This window comes from Pseudorasbora parva, chromosome 17 (genome assembly GCF_024679245.1).
Source record: "Pseudorasbora parva isolate DD20220531a chromosome 17, ASM2467924v1, whole genome shotgun sequence".
Taxonomy (NCBI): domain Eukaryota; kingdom Metazoa; phylum Chordata; class Actinopteri; order Cypriniformes; family Gobionidae; genus Pseudorasbora; species Pseudorasbora parva.
In genome coordinates, this window is record NC_090188.1 from 18,510,234 (window position 1) to 18,535,877 (window position 25,644).

General features: G+C 38.2%; 1 protein-coding gene across 2 annotated transcripts in view; it reads right to left on the reverse strand.

Moving 5' to 3' along the window:
- Positions 1-25,644, reverse strand: part of adka (adenosine kinase a) — a 169,200-nt gene that overhangs the window by 115,455 nt on the left and 28,101 nt on the right. For both annotated transcript variants that reach the window (XM_067420883.1, XM_067420884.1), the window contains exon 4: positions 10,297-10,375. In XM_067420883.1, the coding sequence (XP_067276984.1) occupies positions 10,297-10,375 (79 nt within the window). The remainder of the gene's footprint in view (positions 1-10,296; positions 10,376-25,644) is intronic.

The following is a 25,644-nucleotide window of genomic DNA, read 5'->3' on the forward strand; positions in this document are numbered from 1 at the left end:
ATATAAAGTAGTGCGTAAGATTACAATCATTTGAGTTAATTAATAATGATGGCAAAGATACGGTTTAATGAAATTTAAATAGAAAATACATTTTATGTAAAAATACTGGTTAATCTGCAAAATTGAAGGACATTTTTCCCTCACTTGAAACTTGAAACTTCGTGATAAGTGGTCATTTTAAATAATTTGTAAATGTATAGTGACTACACTTAAAGCGCAATTTCTCATCAACCAAATATTTTTGAGCGGAGCACAACTAGAACAGTTTATATTCAACAGAGATTTACATAACTTTCCTTTTCCAGGCTTGGAAACCATAACACAAATTCCCTGATTTTCTAGGTTTTCCATGACCGTTAAAACCCTGCATTAGTCAATTCCCACGGAAGGTGTCAACCTGAATCACTCACAGATTACTCATCATTTCCCCAAATTCCAGCTCTATTCAGGTTAAAATATGACTGAAAGTGATGATGTTCAAGTGAGAGTTGTTTACTATCCGCTGGATTGTTAATAGCGGTCCATTTCCAACAGTTTCACCTATTTCTGCAGATTGCTTGTTGCCATTTCAGAATGCAACAATCTCAAGAGAGGCAAGAGAGACTCATTTTTATGCCGTTTTATTTTTGTGCCGTCGATTACTTTCTCTTCAAATTTTTTTAGTGATGCACTGCCTCCCTTGCCTCCCTGGAGAAAACATCTTCGCTCCAGACTATGAAACATTACAATAAGCAAGCAAGTAAAAGAGAGTAAGACAGCAGACACCTGGGGGAAAGAGGATGACGACCCTAAAAGATGACTTTCCATGTAATTGCAGTTCTTTCTCCTGGTCACATCTGTCATTGATTTTTATCTGGAGGCTTCTTCTGGACCACATTAAGACTCCAACAGAGCAAATATAAACAGGAGAGTGAATCAGGGGCTGGCGGGGAACGAACAGAAGCTTAAAAGGCCAAAGCATCTTTTCATGTAGTCCAGCTAGCCTATGCGCTACTGCCCGAGATCTTTCACATGACTTAAGGGGCTTTTGGATGGATCTGGGAAGTCTGACGTGCTTAATTTCCTTATCATTACAGTTGCTCAGAACCAAGTTACGAAAAAACAGTTATTGGACCATTGGGCATGTAAATGAGAGCCCTGGTTTAGCCTCAATGATACTAGGGGAAAAACAACACTATTTTCCTTTCGAAACAATACAAAAAAGACACTGGTGTTGTGCTCCATTAGAGACAAATAAACTGGAAGGAAGTGACTAATTTCCTGGACCATGTCCTAAGTTAGGAAGAAAGGAAAAACAACACTGATAATAGGATTTGCTGAGGGAGAAACACTAAGCGAGAGCTCTGTCTGTTCTATATCAGAAGCCGGTGATGATGCCAAATGAACAGCTTTGTTAGTGCTCCAGTTATGAGACGGACTGGGGGCCCAGTGTTAAGCAAGGTGCCGTGTCATGAATATTGAGCGGACGGCTACAAAGCGCCTTATCCTCCAGGATAGGCCGGTGCTAAAGCACAGACAGGACCAGGCTGTGCTCTCTGCAAGCTTTGTCCTCAAAGAGATCTTTAGCAAATTAGCAAGCAAAATGTCTAATGCAGCCTAAAATAAAAGCGGCCACAAAGTGCATGGATTTAAAGTGCGTTTGTTTGCGAATGAGAAAAGAGGTTTGTATTTCACCCTCAGGCCCCTAAACACACAGTTTATGTCTATGTCTCATTCGATCTAAATTGTGAAAGAGTTTCGTGCCTCAAATGAATTTCTGATGTCTCCCTGGAGTATATAACATTAATCAACAAGCTTACTTACGAGGCACTATCCACACCGTTAAACCCCCGCCAGCTTATGGTGCTCTGTAAGAGTAAATTAAGCAATATGGAAATCCATACAGCCCACAGCTTGTGAACTGTATCCCACATATTATCGGTGGTTTAGTAAAAACATTGATTTTATATGTAGGCACATGATATGGAGCTGATTGTGTAACCACACAAGGAACCGCACGGTTTTAGTACCGAATGAATGAGTGCTTTAATTAAGACCTGAGAAAGCTGCAGTCAATTTAATTCAGGGAGCGGTGAGAATTACAACCACACCACCAGTAAAGCCATTGACTAAATCCATGGACTGATTCCTGAGAAGCTCATGTTGAAGAAAAACAGGATCTGGTTTTAAATCAAAGCCTATTGGATTTTGCTAATAAATCTGTCATTTAAACACTACAAAGGTCTTTTTTTTAAGCTCCAGGCACTTCAACTCTAACAACCTATTATTTATATTTACGGTAGTCTATCAGTGAAATTTCCAACCAGTGATACGTGTACACCGGGAGGTTCTTAAAGGGAAAGTTTATCCAAAAATAAATATTTCTGTCATTGGTTAACCACCTTCATGTTGTTCCAAATCTGTATTATGATACATGGAACACAAAGATAGGAAATTAGGCAGTATTAAAGCAGCTGGTCCTTTACAAATATTTTTTTTTAAACATTACATTATATTCCAAACCATTGTGCCAATGACAGATTTATGCGAGATACAAACAAAAATGTAAGTTGCTATTCTCTGCTTCTTTCCAGGTAGTTTCTAAAGCGTTGCAAAAGATCATGGAGATGGATCAGTTAATTGAAAATATTTAATTGAAATTATTTGAAGCAATTAATTTAAAATATTCAGCTTGAAAAAAAAAAAAAAGCGCTCACAAAATGCATCACTACTTCTGCATCACTACAATGCATACTGAACTTTTACACTGTTAAAGACTTGGATTCCAAACCTAAACATGGACAAAGTTTCACAAAAAGTTGAACATTTCTCATAAGTTTCGGAAAGTTTTTTTTGAGTATGGGTCTATCTGACGTCAGATACGGTGAAATGTACTTGTACGGGATCTTCCCGGAAGGTCAAGCAGGCGAGAAAGAGAGAGAGAGAGCGCAAACGCCTTAGGGAAGCCTGCTGCTGCGTGCAGTCACGGGACTTCACGAAATAAACAATGTCACCTAAGTAGTGTGTTTTTGGATGTCAGGGTAATACAACCCTACACAGCTTCCCAAAGAACCCAGCGTTAATGGGACAGTGGATGGCGTTTGTTTTTCCAGAGAGGCAACAGAGTTGTGCAGGTGTTTTTGTTTGTTTCCCACGTGACGATGGTTTATAAACAAGATATCAGTTTAACTCCAGATTTGTAGCTCATCTAATGCTGAAAGATGGAGCCGTTCCAGCGATTAAGGTTCACGATCGTATGTTGGAAGCAGGCGGTGAGTAAAACTGCTTCAAATGTCGTTGTGTTGTTAACTATCAACTCGTTCATTTAAATGTGCTACTATTCAATTGCTTCAAATAAAAGCCTGTAACCTTCTGCATTTCAGATAAATGCCTCAGTTTTTATTTGAGGAATTACAGTACATACACACACCATTTTTACAAATAAACAATTAGATTTTTAAATGATACAAACCTAAATGATTTCCAGTATAATGCCAACAACAACAAAAAAAATAGTTAAAGTTGAACATAAATGTGGTCTATCGCATAACTTCAACATTTTTAAGCAGCATTTAGTCTTTTTTGCCAACATGGCAGGACACTGCAGTAAACCATAAACCACAAGCATTCGTCCATTTAATGCTAAGTGAGATCTTCATATAACTTTAGATTATAAACATTGATTAACAATAGCCATTGCTCTGCAAAGCATTAGCAAGGCAGATTCTCAATGCTATATTTCACACACAAACTAAACGTATGGTTTTTTATTGATACCAAGGCCATGTGTTTATGAAAGGTCAACCATATTCTGAACGTGCCTCTGTGGGTGTGTGTGTACATGCAAATGCTCACGCACAGTATGGCTTTGTTACTAACAGTGAGAAAAGGTCCTTTTTCTGCCATATCCCACATGCCTCATTGCTTCCTCCTACTGAGCCTCTTCTTTAGTGTGATAGCAAGCGAATGAACAAAAGACAGAGTCTATTTATATCTCTCCCCACCAAGCCCTTCTTGGCGGTTGCCTGCAGTTAATCATTATTCATAATGCGGGGGAAGCGTCACCTTCACTATGTCACGTAACACTAAGTGCTGGAAGGATCTAAGAGTTCTGTGTTCATCACCATTTGTCACATCTGAACGCCTGCATCTATAAATACACGTGGCGTCTATGCATGTGCCACTCACTTTGACCTTTCCACAATGTCCCCAGGCTTGACTCATCTCTGCTGCCTTTGTAACAACACCATGCTATATTGTGTAACATAAATGTCATACAATTACACAGGGCAGAGAATGCAGAACCAGTGTCAGTAAATGGAACACTGTCACAATGTGGTCCAATTCCAAGGGCATGACAAGTGTCGTCCTGAACCACTAAATCAGAGGTCGGTAACCTTGGGCACACACGCCACCATTGGCACACAAAAAGGTAAACACTAAAGCAAAATGTGTATTTATTTTGGTTGTTTATTTGGGGGAAAAAGGTGAAGCGCAACAGGATGGGAAGTTTATGGGAAGTTAAACTTACACATTATAATTACACACACACACACACACACACACACAGATATATACTTTTACACATATGTGTGTTTATATATATATATATATATATATATATATATATATATATATATATATATATATATATATATATATATATATATATATATATAAAATCAAAAAGTTTGAGGTTGTTTTTATTTTTTAACGAATGTTGTCACACATTTGAGTAATAAAAATAAAACAGTAAAACAGTAACATTAAATAATATAATATAAATAGTGATATAAAAAAAATACAGTAAAATGTATATTACTACAAAAATGAAGTTATTCCAGTCGTCTGTGTCACATGATCCTTCAGAAATCATTCTAATATACAATTTGGTGCCCAAGTGCTGTCATTTATTTATCTATTAGCTGTAAATAGTACCAACAACATCATTACTATATTAAACTAATTTTACAACTATATGACAAACAGAAATGAAATCACGAGTCCCTGACTCGTTAGATAACGTAGCATGTCTAGCAAATCTAGATAACGTAGCATGTCACTAATTGACTAGCTGACCTTTATGACCCTCGCCTATTTCGCATGCATGTCCATTGCCTGTAGTGAGCGCAAGACGGTGAATTTTTTCCCTTAAGTGAAACCATGCTGAATAGATTCATAGGTCACATAAATAAAGCCCATGATTGAGACCAGTGTGGGAAACAGTGTATCACCTACCCTTTTAGACTATGAGGTCTTGAGATAAGACAAGAGCACTCTGATAAACGAGAGCGCCTGAAGAGAATTGGGAGTCCCTGCTGGGAGGCCAGTGGACTGATCAAACCAAAGATTAGAGCTGTTATGATCTACTCTGCTCTCCAACTCCCCATGAGGCACAAATGAAAATATTAGCCAAGACACAGCACGTGCTCCAATCAGACAGGGTAGTCAACAACGGTACGGTCTAGAGTTTCCGCCCCTTCATATTTGGTGAAAGGAAGAGGAAAGGTGTGATTTCACAAGAATCCTGCTAAAGCTCACCATCAGCATTTGGGTGTAACCTCATCTGGCCTCACAAGAGAAACATCGCTTCCTGCACAATACGGAAATGGATGCCAGTCCGCTGCTCTCCAGGAATGCAAAGGTGAGTCTGTTACTCTTTTCTTTTCAGAGCGCCTAATTGGCTGTGACCCTTCATCAACTCGGGAAGGAAATAAAATGTTCTTGGCAGCACAGTTGTCCGAGAAGTTGGTGCTTTTGGATGTTAACATTCAATTAAACTTCTGTTGAGAAATGGAGGAGCATTCTTAATGATAGGGCGGTTTTCAGCTTCTCACTGCACTGCACATCTTCAAAATCATTAATCAGACAACCTCTCTGTGCTCAAAGTAAATTAAACATTCCCTCTGCAGAAACCCAGAACAGTGAAGAGGATTTCACACACGCACATCTAAATCCTTAAATCTCATACAGTGAGGTATTGAGACGTCGTTCTATTTCCATTCTCTCCGTTTTGAATATCGGACACAGATGTTGCACCCATTCACCATGGAGAGTTTAGTGTTCCCTGGTATGTGTCTTGTTAATCTCATGAGCCTTCAGAGCTTTCAAACTTTCCTTTCTTTTCAACTGAAATTTCCTTTCGTCCAAACGTTTCCCTCTGCCAAGTTTGATACACGTGTAACATTTGCCATTTTCCTCCCCTTTCCACTGAGACTAGCTCTTCCATGAAAGACAAAAAATATATTAACTCTTTATCGAGAAAGGTCAGATGGACGCGAGAGACTTTTTTCAAAGGAAAGCAAAGTAGTAAGTCAAGTCAAACATGAGGTCATGGAACGTTTCGTCTTCTAGTCTGATGTCTGGTTCTAGGCACCAGCTTTTCCCCAATTTAAGTTTCCATGCAAAAAATATGAACTGGGAAAGGCCTTTGTGTGCTGAAGAGAGCTAAGTGATTTTCTTCACAGAGGAGTTCCAACTACAGAGTGCACATGTGTTTCCAATAAAAGAGTCCGGTTTGAGTCCAAGGTTGGGCCCCCTCACCACTTTGAAACAGAGTCTGTGAAGGCACCATGGGCCAGCGACAAATGGAAAAAAATAACAGAAGTTGAGGGAAAAAAGTTTGCAGAAGCAAAAGATATCCTTCTGCTTGCTTTTGTTCACCCAAAAATGAAAATTCTGCTGTTAACTTACTCTCATGTAATTCCAAACTTCTATAACTTTCTTCTATGGAACAGAAAAGAAGATATTTTGAAGAATGCTAGTAACCACAGTTTTGGTGACCATGGACTTCCATTGTATATGGCTGAAAAAACAACTACAATACTCTTTTAGACGATACTCTTTTTGACAATCAGCCTCATTAAGACTCTTAATATCTTCCTGCAACAATATGCATGTGGATAAAAGTGGGAATTGTTCAAAGCTGTAGGCCTACCAAGCACTAGAGGAGTAATTTAACCTCCCAATGGAGGCAGCACCTAACAACTGCTCTCTCTGTTGGTAAGTGTCAGCCTATTCCCCTCTCAAACTCTCTGTTGCTCAAGGGGCCACACCAGGGGTGCACATGTAATGGAGCCGAGTCTTGGATCACAGTGCAGAAGAATGCTTGGGGAACATTGTATATACAGTGGAGCAGAGTGTGATTCTCTGCCCCGGCTTTGATGTCTGGGGCTGTAGAGCAGTGCTGGTTCGTTCTCTTTGCAGTGCTTTATAAAGAGAATGGAAGATCGTTACTTTCTGCAGGTGAGAGTCTTCATCTGTGAAAATCCTGTGGGGCAGAGTGGTGCCTGTCAGACTAAGACTATATGTCTCCTGCACAAATTTACCAATTCAGACACATCAAAAGAACCATCCGGGGAGGCTTAGAGCTGAACCATTAATAGATTTATATTGACGTCCTAGGCTTTATAGAAGGATGAGGAATGTATGTAGTAACAAAGTGAAACGCCTTAAAGGAATAGTTCACACAAAATAAATATTCTGTCATCATTTATTCCCCTTTATGCTGTTCCAAACCCATATGGCCACCTTCTGTGCAACACAAAAAGAGAAATTCTGAGGAATGTGCTTGATGCTCTTTTCCATGCAATTGCAATGAGCTTTCGAATAAAATGTAAAAGCATCATAAAACACCATTTCATGTTTCATTCCTATTTGATAGCTTTGTGTGACAAACAGATTAAATGTAGTTGTACCGGATCATTCTGTTTTGTGAAATTAATCATTCAGAATGATCTTGAGAACTGAATCAACCGACTTACTGAAACAATCTAAATTATTCATAAATATTTGTCAACAAATTCGACATCTCTACTTGTCTTATCAACTGTTATGAGAGAGATCTAGGCTGGATTATAATATTTCCAATGAGTAGAGCCACACAATTACTTTTGGCATTTTGAAGTTTGACACAGCCAATGTTCCAGCTTTTGTTTTCCACAGAAGAAAGTAAGTCATACATGAAAGAAAGTACAGGTAAATTTATAAGTGAACAATGAGTGACTGAACCTTTAAGAAAGATGCAGCAGGGAATGTGTTTTTGCTGTGTATGTTTTTTTTTCTGGCGTGTACAACTGAAAGGATGAGAAATGAGAACCGATAAGTAGTCAAAAATGGTGATCGGTTTGATTTCATGGTCTCAGGAAGAGCAAGGGAGAAGAGAGAAAAGGTACTGCAGAGGGAGCACGATAGCTCTGCCTCTCCATGACTGGTTGTTCTTGTGTAAATGGTCTACCTATCTTGGTCAGGTATTGGGAGCGGAACATGCTCCCTCCCACGTCTGCCAAGCAGTGCCCGAGGCTGAGAACAGCCTCCGATTGGAGCACCTCATCTACACATGGGCGCTTTGATGTACCCGCACAAGGCAGCCCATGTCATTGCGTTTGAAAGCTCTAGTTTTCAGCGACACCGACACAGGTTGCGTTGCTCCTGGCGTTCCAGGTGCTGCCATGTGTTAATCTCAGAGGCCTGGTTCCGCATCAAGCTTCCCTTCTTACGTGAGCCAGCTTTGAAGAGCTGTCTGATCAAACCGCTGCTTAACAACCCACATATCACTGGGAGCCTTCATAACTACCGTCGCTTAAAATGGGCACAACTTTAACCGCCCTGACTCTGTTATCTGCAACAGCAGGTGAAGAGCTGGAAGATAGGGCAGACATCCTCGCAAGGACGTTTACAGCAAATCCTGTTAAGCAAAATAAATGTTGGAACACAGCAGAAAAAGAAAGACTTAAATGAAGAATCATTTCTGTAAGTCCTTTCGGGCTGCATTCGGGTCATAACAAATGTGCCCGACAACACAAGGAGTCAGACACTAAAGTAATGAAATCACATTTGCTTGCACTGGCAGATTCCCAAATGATTATCCATGGTCTTACCTCATCACACACCGAGGTCTGTATTTCATGGTGATAGATGCACTGCGTGTGAAAGCCTCTGCAGCCTAATGCATCTGTGGATTTGGATGCTGTGCATCATCTGGAGATCATCAGAAAATTCCATGTGTCCATTTAGATGATATATATCTAAATAACTCCTGTATCTGAGGTCTTAAAAGTGTTGATGTCTGCAGCCACCTGCAAAAGTATACAGTGGTACTGGACATGTGCTGGAGGAATCAAACTCAGTCTAGTTGGGCCCTGAGGGCAACAAAGGCAATTTGAGCAGATCTCAGTCTCTGCTGTGACAGCACCCAACAGGACCATCAGGGACTACAGATTATTTCTGTTGTTACCCTAAACAACATCACACAAATAAAATATCCCACTCAGATTTGAAGCATCATGTCTTGGGAATGCAAAGAATGAGCTCGAAAAAAAGGGATAAACAATATTTAGACTTTCTGGAAGAACTCTAACCTAAGAATGGCTACAAACTAAGGCAGCAAAAGTGAAGGGCTGAAAAGATCTTAAGATATCAGTTTCTGTTGGAGTATAAATCAGGGAGATGCATCAAACATTAAATCTTGCTGTGTCTGATGTGACAAATATAAACCTGCAAAACTAGAAAATATAAATAAATAAATAAATAAATACACTGCATGCAGCAAGTTTTCAAAAGTTAAGCTGTGAAATAATTGTTGTGTAAAAATCTTTTCCTGACCTTCACTAAAATAAGATGGTTTTATGGTACTTACTTGTGTATGGGCACAAAAGCCAGAAATTAACCAGAGCTCAAGGTAAAACTCCACCAGAAGAGACAAAAATTACCCATATCAAACATGTTTCATAATTTTCTATTATAGGCCTGTGTTTATTTAGTCGGATTTACAGTCCCTGCAGAACCAAAGAAATCTTAACCGTTTCAAATGTGAGCGTGAAAACATGTAGTTAACAAAGTGGCCTTTGATTAAAAAAGGTGAAAATAAATAAATAGTATTTAATAAATAAACAATGAATTTGCATATAGCACTCCAAACTAATTAAGAAACAAAATGTTAACATCAAAATCTACCATGGAAGTTCAATGCCGATAGCTAAAAAGATGTTTTGGATTATATCTTATGCAATATTATTATTATGACTTTGCTGAGAAATGCTCTAAATATGTTAGTATTATTTTTATATATATTTGTGGTTTACTGACACACTAGATGAGCACTTTAAACCACAGAGGATGTACAAAACCACTTGTCCACCTGTGGGAGCAGTGCATGATGTATTACATTTATGCATGTGGCAGATGTTTTTTAACCAATTTAACAACAGTACATTCAAGCTGTACATTTTATCTGTTCATGCATTTCGTGGGAATTCATGACCTTGTCGTTGTTAGCATTGCATGCATTAAATACTGGCTGAGGCTTTGAGCACCAACCTGTGCGACTTTTACAGAGTTCTGAGTGGCACCTCCAGCGTGATATTCAACCTTGAATTTCTTGACTATCTCTTCAAACCTAAAGTACAAAAGAGAGAGAAAAAAGCTTACATAAGATAAGAAAAAATCTTTATGCATGTACACAGAATTAAATTAAATTGACATTAAGGAGATTTTTGATAGATTTTTGAAAGACTGAAACATGGGTGTTTTATTTTTAACACAGGCCTTGTCCAGAGTACAATCGCACGATCACCCAGTGGAGATGCATTGAGAACAGGAAACCTCAGACACTGTAAACAGGAAATGGAGGACTTGAAGACTTGTGCCGCAGGGCAGTGAGCCTTCTGAGAAAGTGTGCTTGTACTGTACTTCTGCACGCATCTCTCAGCGTGTAGAGACATGCGCACACACAAACAAAAGACCTAAACAAAGGCCACAAACAACCTGCCCCATGTCTGGACATTTTTACACAGTAAAGCTTCCACCTCAAACCTGTGTGTGCAACAGATTTTACCAGCATGCAAATACACTGAGTCACTGAGGGACGTGACCTCCCGTGGCTTCTGCAGTCCAAACACAAGCATGAAAACCACACACACCAAGCTCTTCTCCATACAACACTGATGTCTGAGACCGATATCTGCTAACATACAAACCTTACATGCATACAGATATGCACACAAATAAACTCACATGTCCATGTAATGACAATAATAAACTACCGGTATGAAGAATACTTATCCAGGATTCAAGAGCCAGCTGACATGGCATATACTTGACTAGAAACGTAAAATCCAAAAAATAAATTCTAGTTAGAGATACTGGGGAGTAAAAAAAAAAAGAATAATAAATCAATAAATCACAGTAACAATAATAAGAACGTGACAAGCCAAAGAAAATAAATGTTTGTTAAAAAAAAGTTTTGTACACGCTAATAACAAGCACTTCCTGAAACGTGAGTGGTTCTTGTCTGCGATAAGATGATGGTTTTGTGGGTGGTTGCCAGAGCATTGCTATGCAGTTGTTAAGGTGTTCTGGTTTCTGGTATTCTCCACTAATGCAGCATCAAGTCAACAAATTAATTACTTTATAATGATATGAAAACACAGCGCAACATACCATTTTCATTGTCTTTTTTAAAGGCTTAGTTCACCCAAAAATAAAATGTCATTAATGACACAAACGGTTGTGAATCAGTGTATTGATTCATTATTTGGATCAAGTGTCAAACTGCTGAAATCAAGTGACATTGGCGATCTGAATCATGAATCAATAGACTGATTCACAACCGTTTGAATCTTTATTTGAGGATTGAAAACAAAACCGGAAGAGAAGACAATGCTGAATAAAGTCATGGTTTTTGTTATTTTTTGACCAAAATGTATTCTCCATGCTTCAAGAGATTCTAATGAACTAACTGAAGTCACATATGGACTACTTTGATTGTGTTTTTATTATCTTTCTGGACATGGACAGTATAGTGTGCATACACTTGCAAACGCTCTCGGACTAAATATAAAATATCTTAAACTGTGTTCCGAAGATGAACGGAGGTCTTACGGGTGTGGAACTACATTAGGGTAAGTCATTAATGACATCAATTTCAATTTTGGGTGAACTAACCCTAAGGTGTCCTGCTCTGTGCAGTGTGTAGTCTTACGTGTCAAATCAAACTCCACAAGGAGTTTATTTCACCTCTGGAGGCCTGTATAATGACAGTGGACCCTTCTCAGCTGCTCCAGCAACAGACACAACCCAGACAAAACTGTGTATGGATTTCAGACTAACCTGCAAAACCAATCAATTGGTTTAACTCTTCAAGTGGTACCGGCAGTTGTGTCAAAAAAAAAGTCTTAAGGGTATAGAACAACATGAGGGTGAGTAACTGATTACTTTTTTTTTCTTCAATTTTTTGGGTGAACTAACCCTTTAACTTTCAAGTCTACAGTAGTGGTTCCCAGACACGTTCCTGACAGGTACTTGATCTAATGCACCAACACCATGCATTTACAAAACAATAGATTTTAATTTCTGTTGGCCATCTATAATCTGTACATCAAAAAGCAAAAATAAATAAAGTAACTTTATCTGACTAGATACACTGTCATTAACAAGGTCTAGTTGTTGTTTTCACACATACCAGACAAGAAAGAAAGCCATAGAAGGTAATTTTAACTAGGTGTGGCTCTCAATAACAATTTATGTTCCCATGAACTAGAGCAAGGCGATGATGGCACTGATGTACCGAGCCCTGAGACATGGGTGCACAAAAGCAGCACTGCACAGTGCCTCGTGAAAAGCTTATCATGTTCCATTAGAAGAGAGTGACCTTCGGGCACTGAATGGGCCACCCCTGGCTCCCAGCACTTCCTCTGGGAGGTGGGTCAGCTCTCCCACGGATCTGTCACTCCTCTTGTGACACTGTCAGAGGGGAAAAGCCCATCAAGCAACACTTCATATTCAGCCAAGGAGCAGGAAGAAACAGCGGGGGGCCGGCTTCAGTGAGGAGGGATCTCACATAACTACACATTTAAGTACTTCCTTTAGCAACAGGAGCTCTGCACGCTTGGCAACAAAAGGCTCAGGCTGGATATGGCTGGCATGTTGAGGCTCTTCAAGATGCTGCCCGACAACAAATGCACCGGCTTCTCACTCCGGCTCGTCTTCAGCCTTTTGAAGCTTTTGTAAACAGTGGAGTGACACCTCCTGAGAGCATAATCACGTGTGTCTTCCTTATGTGTGCCTGTAAGAGATGCCTCTTAAAGGGGCTGCTCACCTAAAAATTAAAATTATCATTTAAAAATCACCTTCATGCTATTCCGTTTTTTTAAACTCTTTAAATGCCAAGATGATGTGAGACCAAGTCCAAGTTATAAATTCCAAGTGGATGGTGATTTATAATGCCAAGCTCCAAAAACAAAGCATTTTTAATAGTGGTCATACGAATTCAGATTATTTGCAACTTGAAAACACAGGTGAAAAGAAGCAGAAACAAATGATATGTTAGCACATATAAAATAACATGATCATCAACATTAAATCGCATATAAATCAAAACTGCTTAATGTAACTAAACCAAACGTCGACCGAGGACGAACTATAGGACTTTGCAACCTTGGTGTTTTGATCTTCATTCTGAATCCGATCCGGATGTAGTATTTGACAAAAATGCCATATTCTCAGTGTTTTGCTTAAAATGTTGCTTTTTTATGAACCATACCCACATTCAAGTGTTGATAAAAATAATGAATTAAGCTATAATAAAAAGAGGGGAAAGTATTGTTTAAAGCTGAGGCTCTGTTCTCTCTTTTGATGACCAAATACTGGTGGTGGCTGACAACTTTTTTTTATGCTGGTGGGAAGATTTATTTTAGTGTAACTGTTTTACTATGGTTTTAATATAAATTTTTGTTAAATGGATCTTGCCATTATAAAAATCACAATCCACTTTTATTGTAGAGAAATTGACATTCTGTTGAACATCAGATTTTGTGTTTCATGGAATAAAGAATGTTCAGGTTTGGATTGAACTAAGCTTTTAAGGCTTTAAAAAATAGAAAAAAACTCTAAAATGTTAAGTACTCGACAGAATACAACCAAATAAAGATTTCGGTTTCACATGGCAAACACAGTTCACTGAAGTTTACTTATCCATGCTGTTCGTTTACAAACATCTTGGTATCATAAAGCGTTTTTCCAACATTCCCGTGCTGCCTGGGTCAGAGCTGAAAGGAGAGGCCGCGAGCGCCCCCTGTCTGGAGCACGGGACCCTGAACTCTGCATAGCGTGGGAACAATATACACACTTCCTCGGCCTACAGAAGAAAAAAAAATACTAACCATTCTGACCACAGTGCGTGGGACTGAGCTAAGCAAGTCAAACCACGAGCATACGCACACACAAACGCATTTGACTTAACACACAAATACTTGCATGAAAAAAAACCCTTCTTGCACTATGTGCCCAGTGCTCCACTGGAGAACACATCTTAGTTATGGTCTGAAATGGGTCAAGATCAGACCTGTGGATGGGAGATCAGCCACAGCACTTCAGTGTAGGGTCACAGAGAGCACACACACACACACACACATACACACACACACACACACACACACAAACACACACAAACACACACACACACACACACACACACACACACACACACACACACACACACACACACAAACTCTTCCCTCAGAGAAAAACCTAACAAACTGGAACATACATACACACACACACACACACACACACATTGAGGAAACTCACAATAAGAATAATAAAAGAAACAAGGAACATACACATGAGTATTATTGATTGAAAAAAGCACTATTGAGAACTGCTTACTACCCAGGTAAAGGAAAAAAGCAGTCTACCTCACAGCAAGAAGCAACAGCACCGATGCTCAATATTGACGGCTGGTTTATTTACTGTATAGTAGCTTGACTGGAAGCAGCTGATGTGGCTACATAGGCAATTCACACAAACAAACAGTGAGCCTGTGGGGAGAGCCAGGGACTGTTCATCAATGGCCACAGGCAAACATTACTCTACACACAGCCTTGTGTCTAGGTACTCCACCAACAACATCAAAGCAGCACTCCAGTCAGATTGTGGAAAACACAATCAATCGTGAGAAGCCTTTTATTTCAGAAATGTAAATTGGGTGGATGTAGAGTGGTGACAAAGCGAGCAAGAACAGTGGGAGGTGGTGTGAATCTACAAACGGAAATGGTTTGAAGTTAGATGGCGTTGTTGCACATAAGGGAGAATGTTATATTAAAAGTAATAAATATATACAGTAAAATATAGATATATAGAAAGACAATTTTATGGTACATTTAACAGGAATCAGTAAACAGGAAAATGTATTGAAGTTTTATTCTCCCCTTTACAGACACAGACCATAGAAAAATATTTTTTTTTAATTATTTGACATAAATATATATTTTATTATAACATAAGCATTAATAAGCACAGTCATCAAGCATTTGTATGAGTCATGTTGTATAATATAGCAGTTTGTGTATATAGAAGGTATGCAAAAGATCAATGTGCACCATGAATATTCTCCCAAAAGAAAGAATTTTCTCCCGAAACAAGTCATTAGTAATTCCAGTCTCACTTCCATAACATATCTATTTAGGTATGTAACAATTTAGCTTAATGCCAGCCTATAGTCTTCATTTGTTGCCAGCGAACAATGTCTACTTTAGTTGGTTTGTCAAGAAGACTACAAGGTCTGTGCTGCAAAGTCAAATTCTTTTTGTATAAACTTCCAAAGGATGAGGATGTGAAGAGTCAGTGCTATAGGACTACATTTATGATAAAATTGTTGTCAGAGTTCATTGGTGATTTCAAATATGAAATTTAGTTGTAAGCTTGGTTAACAGCTTTAGAGATTATTGTTTCCCCGTTCAAAAAGATGAAAAACACTTGCATGACTGAAATAGCTGCCCAAAGAAGGCATTTCAAATATAGCCACTGAGTGAAATGACTTGTCTTAAAGGGACTTAAGAAATGTCATTCTGCAATAGCTTTTGTCCTAAATGCAGTCCTGAAATTGCCATGGTTACAAACAGGATTCTAAAATTAGGATCTTTCTGTAAAACTGTGCAAGTTGTGTTGCTCCAAATGGAGGGACTGAAAGCTCACGGATTTTATCAAATATATCTTCACTCGTGATCCGAAGATGAACAAGGGTCTTACGGGTGTGGAATGACATGAGGGTGATTAACTAATGACATCAGTTTCATTATTGGGTGAACTAACCCTTTAAGTGGTAAATATATATTGGATCTATGCAGCTCTTAAAGTGACAGCAGCCTAATAAACCTTCTTCCATCTTTTTGTCTTTTGTTGTTTGATTAAAACTAAGCTCAGAGAAAAATTACGAACTACTCTTGATGGTATTACTTTTGTAGTTTTAATAAATATCAGTATATATTTAAGTTGTATTTTACATTTTTAAAGCATTAACGTATCGCATATTGCATTATTTAACAAGTTATCACTGCCCAGTAATCACATAACACACATCATTTTTCTTCAATATCGTGCTTCCATACAGAAAATACATTTTGTGAGAATCCTCCTTCAATCTGATAGTTTACTTTGCTGGACATAGCAGTTGATGATAAAATAAATGTGTTAAAAGCACAATATGTCATTTGCGCCGCTAGAGGTCACTTATTCGAAACAAAGGTAGGGCCCTATAAAATCCATTTTATTTTTTCCCAAATTGCGTTTTATTTTTTCCCAAATTCCGTTTTTTCCGTTTTAATTTTTGCAAATTCCGTTTTTTCCGTTTTAATTTTTGCAGATTCCTTTTTTTCTGTTAAAATGTTTGGCAATTCAGGTTTTTTTTACCCTTTACTGTTATTTTGGTGAAAAAAGAGTGTGCTTTTAATGTTAATATAATAGAACACAAAACAAAAAATAAGAATGACCTTAAATTTATTGAGGTAACAAATATGATATTTGACATAACACTGCACTTCAAGTACTTCAAATATTAATGGTTATTAGCTTTAAACTTTCCGGTAAAATAAATTATAATAGTTTATATAAGTTAAAATGAAAGTGCTCCAGTAGCTTTTTCTTTCAAGTAATTTTTATTAAAAAGAACTAAAAAAAAAAAAATTCATAAGAATCATCTTTTACATACAGTACTATTAAGTAAAACATTTAAAGCTGAAAATTAACATTAAAAAATAACACATTTCACCATGAAATCATGTAGTGAATTGTTCTGTGTGTTTAACAATCACCATTATGATATCCAGAGCTGTGAAAAATAAAAATACACGAAAACACAACCCTGCTTGAAGTTTTTTCCCCCAACTTCAAAGGCCCCTTTAAATGATTAAAACTAGATGCTTAATTTTAACTTTAAGGTTACTTATCATGTAAACTACCCATAGGCTACAGCATGTTAAATGCATGTTTGGAACAGACTAACAGAGGGGAAAACGGTCGCCTTTGCAGCAGATATGCATTGCTGCCTAATGCACCCATTATAAATCAAAGCACGAGATGACAGGGGTCGAGCAGAACACCGGAAAATCTGACAGAATGGACAATATTTGTCTGTCTGTGCAATACACGAGCCGCGGTTCAGCTGCGCGCGCGACCAATGCTGCCTGAGCACAACGAGCGCGCGGCTCCCGCTCTCCATATGCAAAGCTTCTGCGCCGCCTGCGTGTGCAGTGTGAAACCCCCGTTAGCGTCGAGTTTCTTAACTTTTTCGCTGCCGAAAGCAGAGCTGTGGAGACCAACTTCGCCATACTTTCATTGTTTTGAAGGGCGAGCTGAAATGACGGGAGAGGTTGTGTCGCGGAGATTTGCTTCCCCCTGTCTGCACTTCCCTCAGACATGCGTTCTCCACCCACAAGACACAGAATTTCATTACAAATATGTACAATTCCGGGGAAATCTGCGTTAACACTAGATTCCGCGTTTATATGCAGATTCCGCGTTAATATGCCAATTCCGCGATTCCGTCCGCGATTCAGTGATCGCGGAAATTATAGGGCCCTACAAAGGCGTTGAAGATGCCTTGATTTCACTGAATCATGGTAGTTTTTTTTTTTCACCTCAGCCGGTGGAAAAGAATCCACCGAGAATCGTGCAAATATCATATTCATAGATGAGCTAATGTATTAAAGATTTATTAATGCTACTGTAATATGAAGCAGGGTGGAGCTGAAAGCCGTCTGGAGCAATTGCTAATGAGAGACACATGGCTTGAGAGTAGTGGAGCCTTTATTATGCAGCAGACTACAACTTGCTTCTTCCAGTCATGCATATGTGGGGCAACGCAGCGCGTGTGTTGAAGATTAGGTTATAATGCTACTCTGTGCATTTCCTTGGTGGCTATTTAGAGACACTTGTTACACAATGCAGTAAGCTAGATCGATATTAGGCATGGCAAAACATGTAAATCAAGAAAACAAGATTTAAACAAAAAGACTACCTGTGTTGAGCTACATAACAATGATTCATTTTCTACCGATGAATGTATCCAAACAGTTGCTCATCTGTCTAATAAAACAATATATTAAATAGTCTTTGTTGTTTCCATGGTTTCGACAAAATAAAACCAGAAATCGAGGGTAACACGTGTATGATGTCATTGATAGGTGACACACGGACAAGGTCCATGTCCTGGTTAAAATAGCTTATTTCTCTGGAATTAAACATTCTTGAAAACATTTGGGATAATGCAAGCACAAATCAACAAAATATTATTCTATTGATTTTTGGATATTTTAATCCAAATATCTTACATATTGTGCCTTTAAACAAGATAAAAGATGTACACTCAAGTTAAACTTTTTTTAGGGTTAATTTTAAAAAGTCATTCATGGTATGCATCCATGAAGTGCCTATTAAATATAACCCACAGGATCAACGATGGATCTTAGGCATGGCTGGGCAGCAAACTATTTAATTCAAGTGAAGCACGAGGACCACATTTTGTCCTTTTTTTCTGAGCACCAAATGTTCACTTATGAAGAGACGGGGCACAGTGAGGAACGTCAGACTGCACTCTTTGAAATGCCTCACCACAAATGTTACAAGAGCTGAAAAGAATGCGCTTAAACTTCAGATTGATAAAACCAGAGGCAACATGTCTCCCATATGCTTGTGGTTAGAGATATTAAAGCAAGATGAGAGCTGAGTATCTATCCAGGATGGTGATACAACTGATTTTTCAGACAGCTATTTAGAAAAAGTCCCTTTTAAGATTTTTTTTGGGGTCTCAGGAAGCTGAAGCAAAATATAGGTGCAAAAAATAAAAAAAGAATAAACAAAAATAAAGAGAAAAGCAATGGGATGGAGGGGGAAGAGAGCACGATGCTAAACAAAACCAGGTCAAGTCTTCAGAATTCTTTCAGATAGAGCTTTGAAGCACAACAATCGCAGTTAATTAGATCCAGAATATCCACCTCCACTCCAATAACATTGTTTTTGTCAATAGAACTGGATACAATTAAACAAGAACAATGAGACAGCTTACTCTAAACGCTGAAGTGAGACGCTCTGCCAGTGACATTGTTCGCAGAGAAGACCTCTAATGAAAGAAGAATACAGCGCTTTACTAATGCAGGCCATATTCTAAACAGAACTGACAGCTTCTCACAGAACCGCTGCCTTTATGACAGCTGACACCACACACGTTATCATACAGCACTAACAATAACAACAAGCACTTAAATACTCATTAACGGGGCAATATAAAACACCCTGTCAGGGCTGTGTCCAGATAGCGATAGATATAGAAGTTTGAAGGATAAGACAGTGAAAGGGCTGTAAATAATACAAGCTGAGAGGTGTGTGTATGTCTATGTCTGAGCTCACAGCTGCCCGCTCCTCAATGATTCATGGGGATCCTTCAGAACACCTTATGATGAACCGTTCAGTGGTGGTTTGGGAGAGTGCTGGTCAACAGAGCTGAGATACGATGCACCGAATCCACAATTCGTCATAGATGCCAATATGTCCCCAGCTGAGGATGTGTTTTACACTAGAGAGGATAACTGACAAATAAATAAGCCTTTTTATCTGTAAACATGGTTTTGTGTAAGTCCAAAGTTCCATGAGGAATGGATGGAAAACACTCAAGAGTGAAGCAGGGGAGATCATAAAAAAGCAGAAACACTTTAAAATGAACTGTTTGTTTTGTGAGTAATCACCCCACTGAATATTAAAGTGAAGTGCGCATTGAAATTTATGCCAAATCGTTAAGATGCTGTGAGAAATTCTTCAATGACTATTGTAGTGACATTTTTAGTGGAAAGTTAGATCTAATTTTTAATCAACTGAGAAATTATACTGACAGCAAATGCGATCTGCCAGTTCTGCCATCATTTATTGACCTTCAGATTGTTCAAAAAATATGAGAGAGTTGTTTTTCCAGTGGAACAAAGGGGAAATAGAAAAGAATATCCTGGTTGCAGTTAATAAGAATGAGACCTTAAGAAAGGTCACAAAAGCACCTTTAACACACGCACGCACACACACACGCACGCACTTCATCAAAGAATAAAATAAAAAAAATAATGATGATGAAAAATAATAAAAGGTTCTTTAAAGAACCATTTTTTTAATAGTCTAAACTCTGAAGAACCATTTTTGTGCACTACAAAGAACCTTTTGTGCAATGGAAAGGTTCTTTGGATATTAAAGGTTCCTCATGGAAACATACACCCTTCCAAATCACCATTTAAGAAGCTTTATTTTTTAAGAATGTAACAATTAATTTTTTTTTTGCACATTATTGTTGTTAATAAATGTTCATTTTAATCTGAATCTCAATTCAAGATTAGTGCTTTACAGTCAAATTTCCAATAAACACCTGCATTAGTAACTGCAGGGCAATCGCCCTATTATGCAACCAAATCAGGTGCTGGCACCACCATCCGTAAACCGTACTGCTCTCAAATGTTAGTCTGGAGCCCTAATTTGATTACTTTATTCAATTTATACAAATTCTGTGAAAACTAATGTTAGAACAACCTGAAAGACCTGAAAAGTAGTTTATTTCAACTGTTTGTTCTATTGTATTTATTTGTGCTATTGGTCTTAATTTGATTATTAGATCTTATTTTACTACTGACGGATTATTTTTAATATTTGACATTTTTAGCTAGGCTAGTAGTTTTGCTGTAGTATCAAAATTTGTGTCAAACATATTTATTAAGAGTGCATGGGTGAATCCCAATTAAAACAATCACTTTTTTTATTTTATTTAATACTTTTTTGTGATGGGGCTATTGAAACTTTTGGTAGGACAACTGGGTCACTAGAAAAAGTCCTTAACGTTGAGCCCTGAAATTACACGTAAATGGTTGTAATTCATGAATGCTTTGGAAAATATACCTATGCTCAATCTCTTTTAAAGAAGACACTCAGCAGATTACTTCAAATTAAGAAGTTACATTTTTTACACTTTTATTTTTTTAAAGTGCTTCGTCTGATTTATAAGGTTTACGTTTACTGTAAAGTACTGTATTTAATATATACATTGAATAAAATTATAAACGCAACACTTGTTTTTGCACCCATTTTTCACAAGCTGAACTCAAAGATCTTAGACTTTTTAGATGTAAAAAACCTCAAATATTTCACATTTTCACAAATATTTCTAAATAATGTGTAAGTGAGCACTTCTCTTTAGCAGAGATAATTCAACCACCTCACAGGTGTGGCAGATGATGATTAGAAAGCATGATTAAGGGCGTTTTCACACCTGAAAGTCCGAACCAAGGTCCGAACCAAAGTCTGTGTTTTTTGATACATTGTATCCATTTAGTTAGTTTTGGTTTGCTTTCACATTGCAGTTATGCAAGCGCACTAAAGAACTTAACATGACGCACTTGCGTCCTGTCGTCATCATCTATGAGGGCTACATCTTAACATTGATTGGTTTGTTAGCGGACGTGCGTCTGACGTCAGTGTGATGTCAATTCAGCGGGTAACTTTGACAAGAATGAATGAACAGACGCATATCGGTGCCAATACTGTTAATATTATGGCATTACTATCTGCACCAACTATACTCAAGGCTAGTTCAAATTCACCAAATGAACGTCCTCGTTGTGCAAACATTTTATCGATGCCGACAGGAAAGGAGGAGAAGACTATTACGCTACTTTTTTTTAGCCATTAAACAATGTATTTTGTTTCATAGTTATGTTTAAAAAGTACAATGTTATTTTTAAATTTCATCTGCTATATTGATTATGAAAAGTGCACAGATGTGTAACATATGTCAAAGACATCGGGTCAGAAATGATTTTGACCACTTCATTAAATTTTGTTTTGTATAAAGCTTTGTATAAATTGTATCTTAATTTTAATAAATGTTTCATCATCCATTTGCCTAGATTTAATAAATAAGCAAATATAGCAGACAATAACCGTGACGGAGTGATCATTTGCGTTGCACTTGAACTCTGTCTGTCTGTGTCTGTGTGTGTGTGTGTGTGTGGTACATAAAGCTCAAAAATAAATAGTCAAGCAAAGCACACCTTTCACGCCACCTGACTACACAAGCGGTTCTGTTTAAAATGCTGCACGCTCCATCACTGCATGTGCTATGAGTTTAACCTGTTTTTTTAAACTAATCCTACCACCAGAACTTTGTGTAAATGGTCTAAAAGTCCAAACTATACAGAAAATGTTTTTACACAAGAAACGACCCAAACCTTTGTTCAGTTTGATCTGGACCGAGACTACCTCTTTTCGTCGGACCAAATTTCATCTGTTTGGTCAGTACTGTGGTACGGGGAAGGTTTCACACCTGAAATTTTGATTCGGACCAAACTGAAAAGTCAGAAATTCCAGACCAAACAAGGCAGGTGTGAAAGGACCCGAATACACAGGTGTGCCTTAGGCTGGCAACTCTGGCATTGTGCTGTGTGATAAAACTGCACATTTTACAGATATCGCAAGTTTTGAGGGAGCGTGCAATTTACATGCTGACTGCAGGAATGTCCACCAGAGCTGTTGACCATGAATTGAATGTTCATTTCTCTACCATAAGCCATCTCCAAAGGCGTTTCAGAGAATTTGGCAGTATATCCAACTGGCCTCACAACCGCAGACCATGTGTTAACCACACCAGCCCAGCTCTGCATCCAGCATCTTTATCTCCAAGATTAGAGACCAGTCACCCGGACAGCTGGTGCAACAATTGGTTTGCATAACCAAAGAATTTCTACACAAACAATCTCATGAAAGCTCATCTGCATTCTTGTCTTCCTCATCGGGGTCTCGACCTGACTGCAGTTCGTCGTAGTAAATGATTGAGTGGGCAAATGCTCACATTCGATGGCGTCTGGCACTTTGGAGAGATGTTCTCTTCACGGATGAATCCCTGTTTTCACTGTACTGGGCAGATGGCAGACAGCGTGTATGCCGTTGTGTGGGTGAGCGGTTTGCTGATGTCAACATTGTGAATTGAGTGGCACATGGTGGCGTCGGGGTTATGGTATGGGCAGGCGTATGTTATGGACAACGAACACAGGAGCATTTTATTGATGGCATTCTGTATACACAGATACCGTGACTAGATCCTGATGCCCATTGTTGTGTAATTTATCCACGACCATCGCCTCATGTTGCAGCATGATAATGCAAGGCCACATATCATGCTGCAAGGATCTGTACACAGTTCCTGAAAGCTGAAAAAATTTCAGTTGTTGTATGGGCAACATACTCACCAGACATGTCACCCATTGAGCATGTTTGGGATGCTCTGGATCGGCGTATACGACAGTGTTCCAGTTCCTGCCAGTATCCAACAACTTCGCACAGCCTTTGAAGAGGACTATCAACATTCCACAGGCCACAATCAACAACCTGATTAACTCTATGCAAAGGATGATGTGTTGCACTGCATAAGGCAAATGGTGGTCACACCAGAAACTGACTGGCATTTGGAATTTGAAACTGATAGCCACCGGGTGACACCCACATTACATCGTTTTTTTTATGTTTTCCCGTAACAAATTACAATTTTGCCATGATATCACTTCAATCACAAAACCTTTTTGATAATAAGTGTTTTGTCAAGATTAGAAAAGGATTTGAATTTTAAAAAGTTGCACATAATTTGCTATTTGAAACATGACACTGTCCACTAGAGAAGGAGCCTAAATGGTTTAATGTGCCAATTATAAAATTTAAAAAAAAAAAAAAACTTGTAAAAAGCTAATTATATTAAAGCTGCAAGCAGTGATGAAAGGGCCCTTGGCTCGTACCCATGCCACCGCCACCCGGGGGCTTTAGGAAAACAGAGCACGGTGGGAAATATGCATTATATAAAAATAGGAGGACAACGTCAGTCATTTGTATTTGCCACACTTCCTGCTACCAGCTGGTGTCTTCAGGCTAGGGCACTTATTAAACGTAAAGTTTGAGTCAGATTGGACATTGTGTGCTTGCTCGAGTATGCTTGCTAGAGCGAATGGTGAAAATTTTGTATAAACCACTGAAATTTTGTAGGTGGTGCTATCGAGCCATTTTGCCACACCGAATTCTGAAACTCATAACAAAACTCAGATTGTGACGCATGTGCAAAGTTTAATGAGTTTCAGCAGGTCAAGTAGGGCTGCACAATATATCGAAATTATCAAAATATTGCAAATATACATATTGTGTTATGCATATCGTAATGAAACGAAATATCTGAATGATTTTAATAGGCCACTTTAACATTGTGGAAAAGTGTATGTTTTAGATTGGCATATAGCAGAGAATAGGCTGGGCGCATGACTACTGTTACTTATGTGACTTGCTTGACGTTAAAAAGAGTTATTATACGCAATAACTTGCGAAAAACAACTCCTGCTGTCTGACACACACACCGAAACGTGCACATAAGCGGCCTCTCTGAAAGCATGAGACCCCTTCAGTTCTGTTTCATGTCTTGTTACACACTCAAACTACCAAATGCACACACTACATTTTTTTAACATCAATTTTTGCTAAAACACTGCTGGCCATTTTCAGAAGTTGTAGCGATGCTTTCTTTTCCCAGAAAGAATGTGAAACAAAATTTTAAAAAATATATAATTTAAATACATTTTACACACTAAAAGCAATATTGCATCGCATATCGAATATCGCATTATTTAACAAGGCATTTCATATCACATTTTTCTTCAATATCGCACAGCCCTAAGGTTAAGGCACTCCAAAATGTGGTTCATTTTAGAGAAGAAGAATAATAGGCCCATCAATTCCAATAGGGTCCTCACACCATCGGAGCTCAGGCTCTAAAAATGTGGCAATTGTTTTATCAAATGAATGCAGCCTTGTTGCGCATACAAGACTTTTCAATAACATTAAAAATATCTTACCGACTCAACCTTTGAACAGTAAGTCATCTTAAATCATACATTAAAATGATGCGCAAGAAAAAGACTAAAATTAAAGTCGTTAACTAATAATCCCTTTCAGAGAGCTCTAAGTGGAGGAATTTTGTGAATTAAACTAACCAACTTACTGATAAAATCCAACTCAAAAAAAATGATTAATTCATAAATTTGGTATCCCTACCTCTCTGGTGAACTCTTATGAATGAGCATTTTCATTGAATAAATTAAATATCAGCCTGTTTCTCACACACAACTATTGAACAACTACACAATATATTTCAAATATTTTATATATTATATTACATGGGACAAAAAAAAAAAAAAAAAAAAAAAAAAATTCATCCAGAGTAATTTATGCCAAAATTGTATTTTTGTTTAAACTAAACGCTGTGAATGTCAGATGTGTTGCTTCATACAACGGTGCTCAAGAGAGACCGTCTGGACTGGGATGCACATAGGT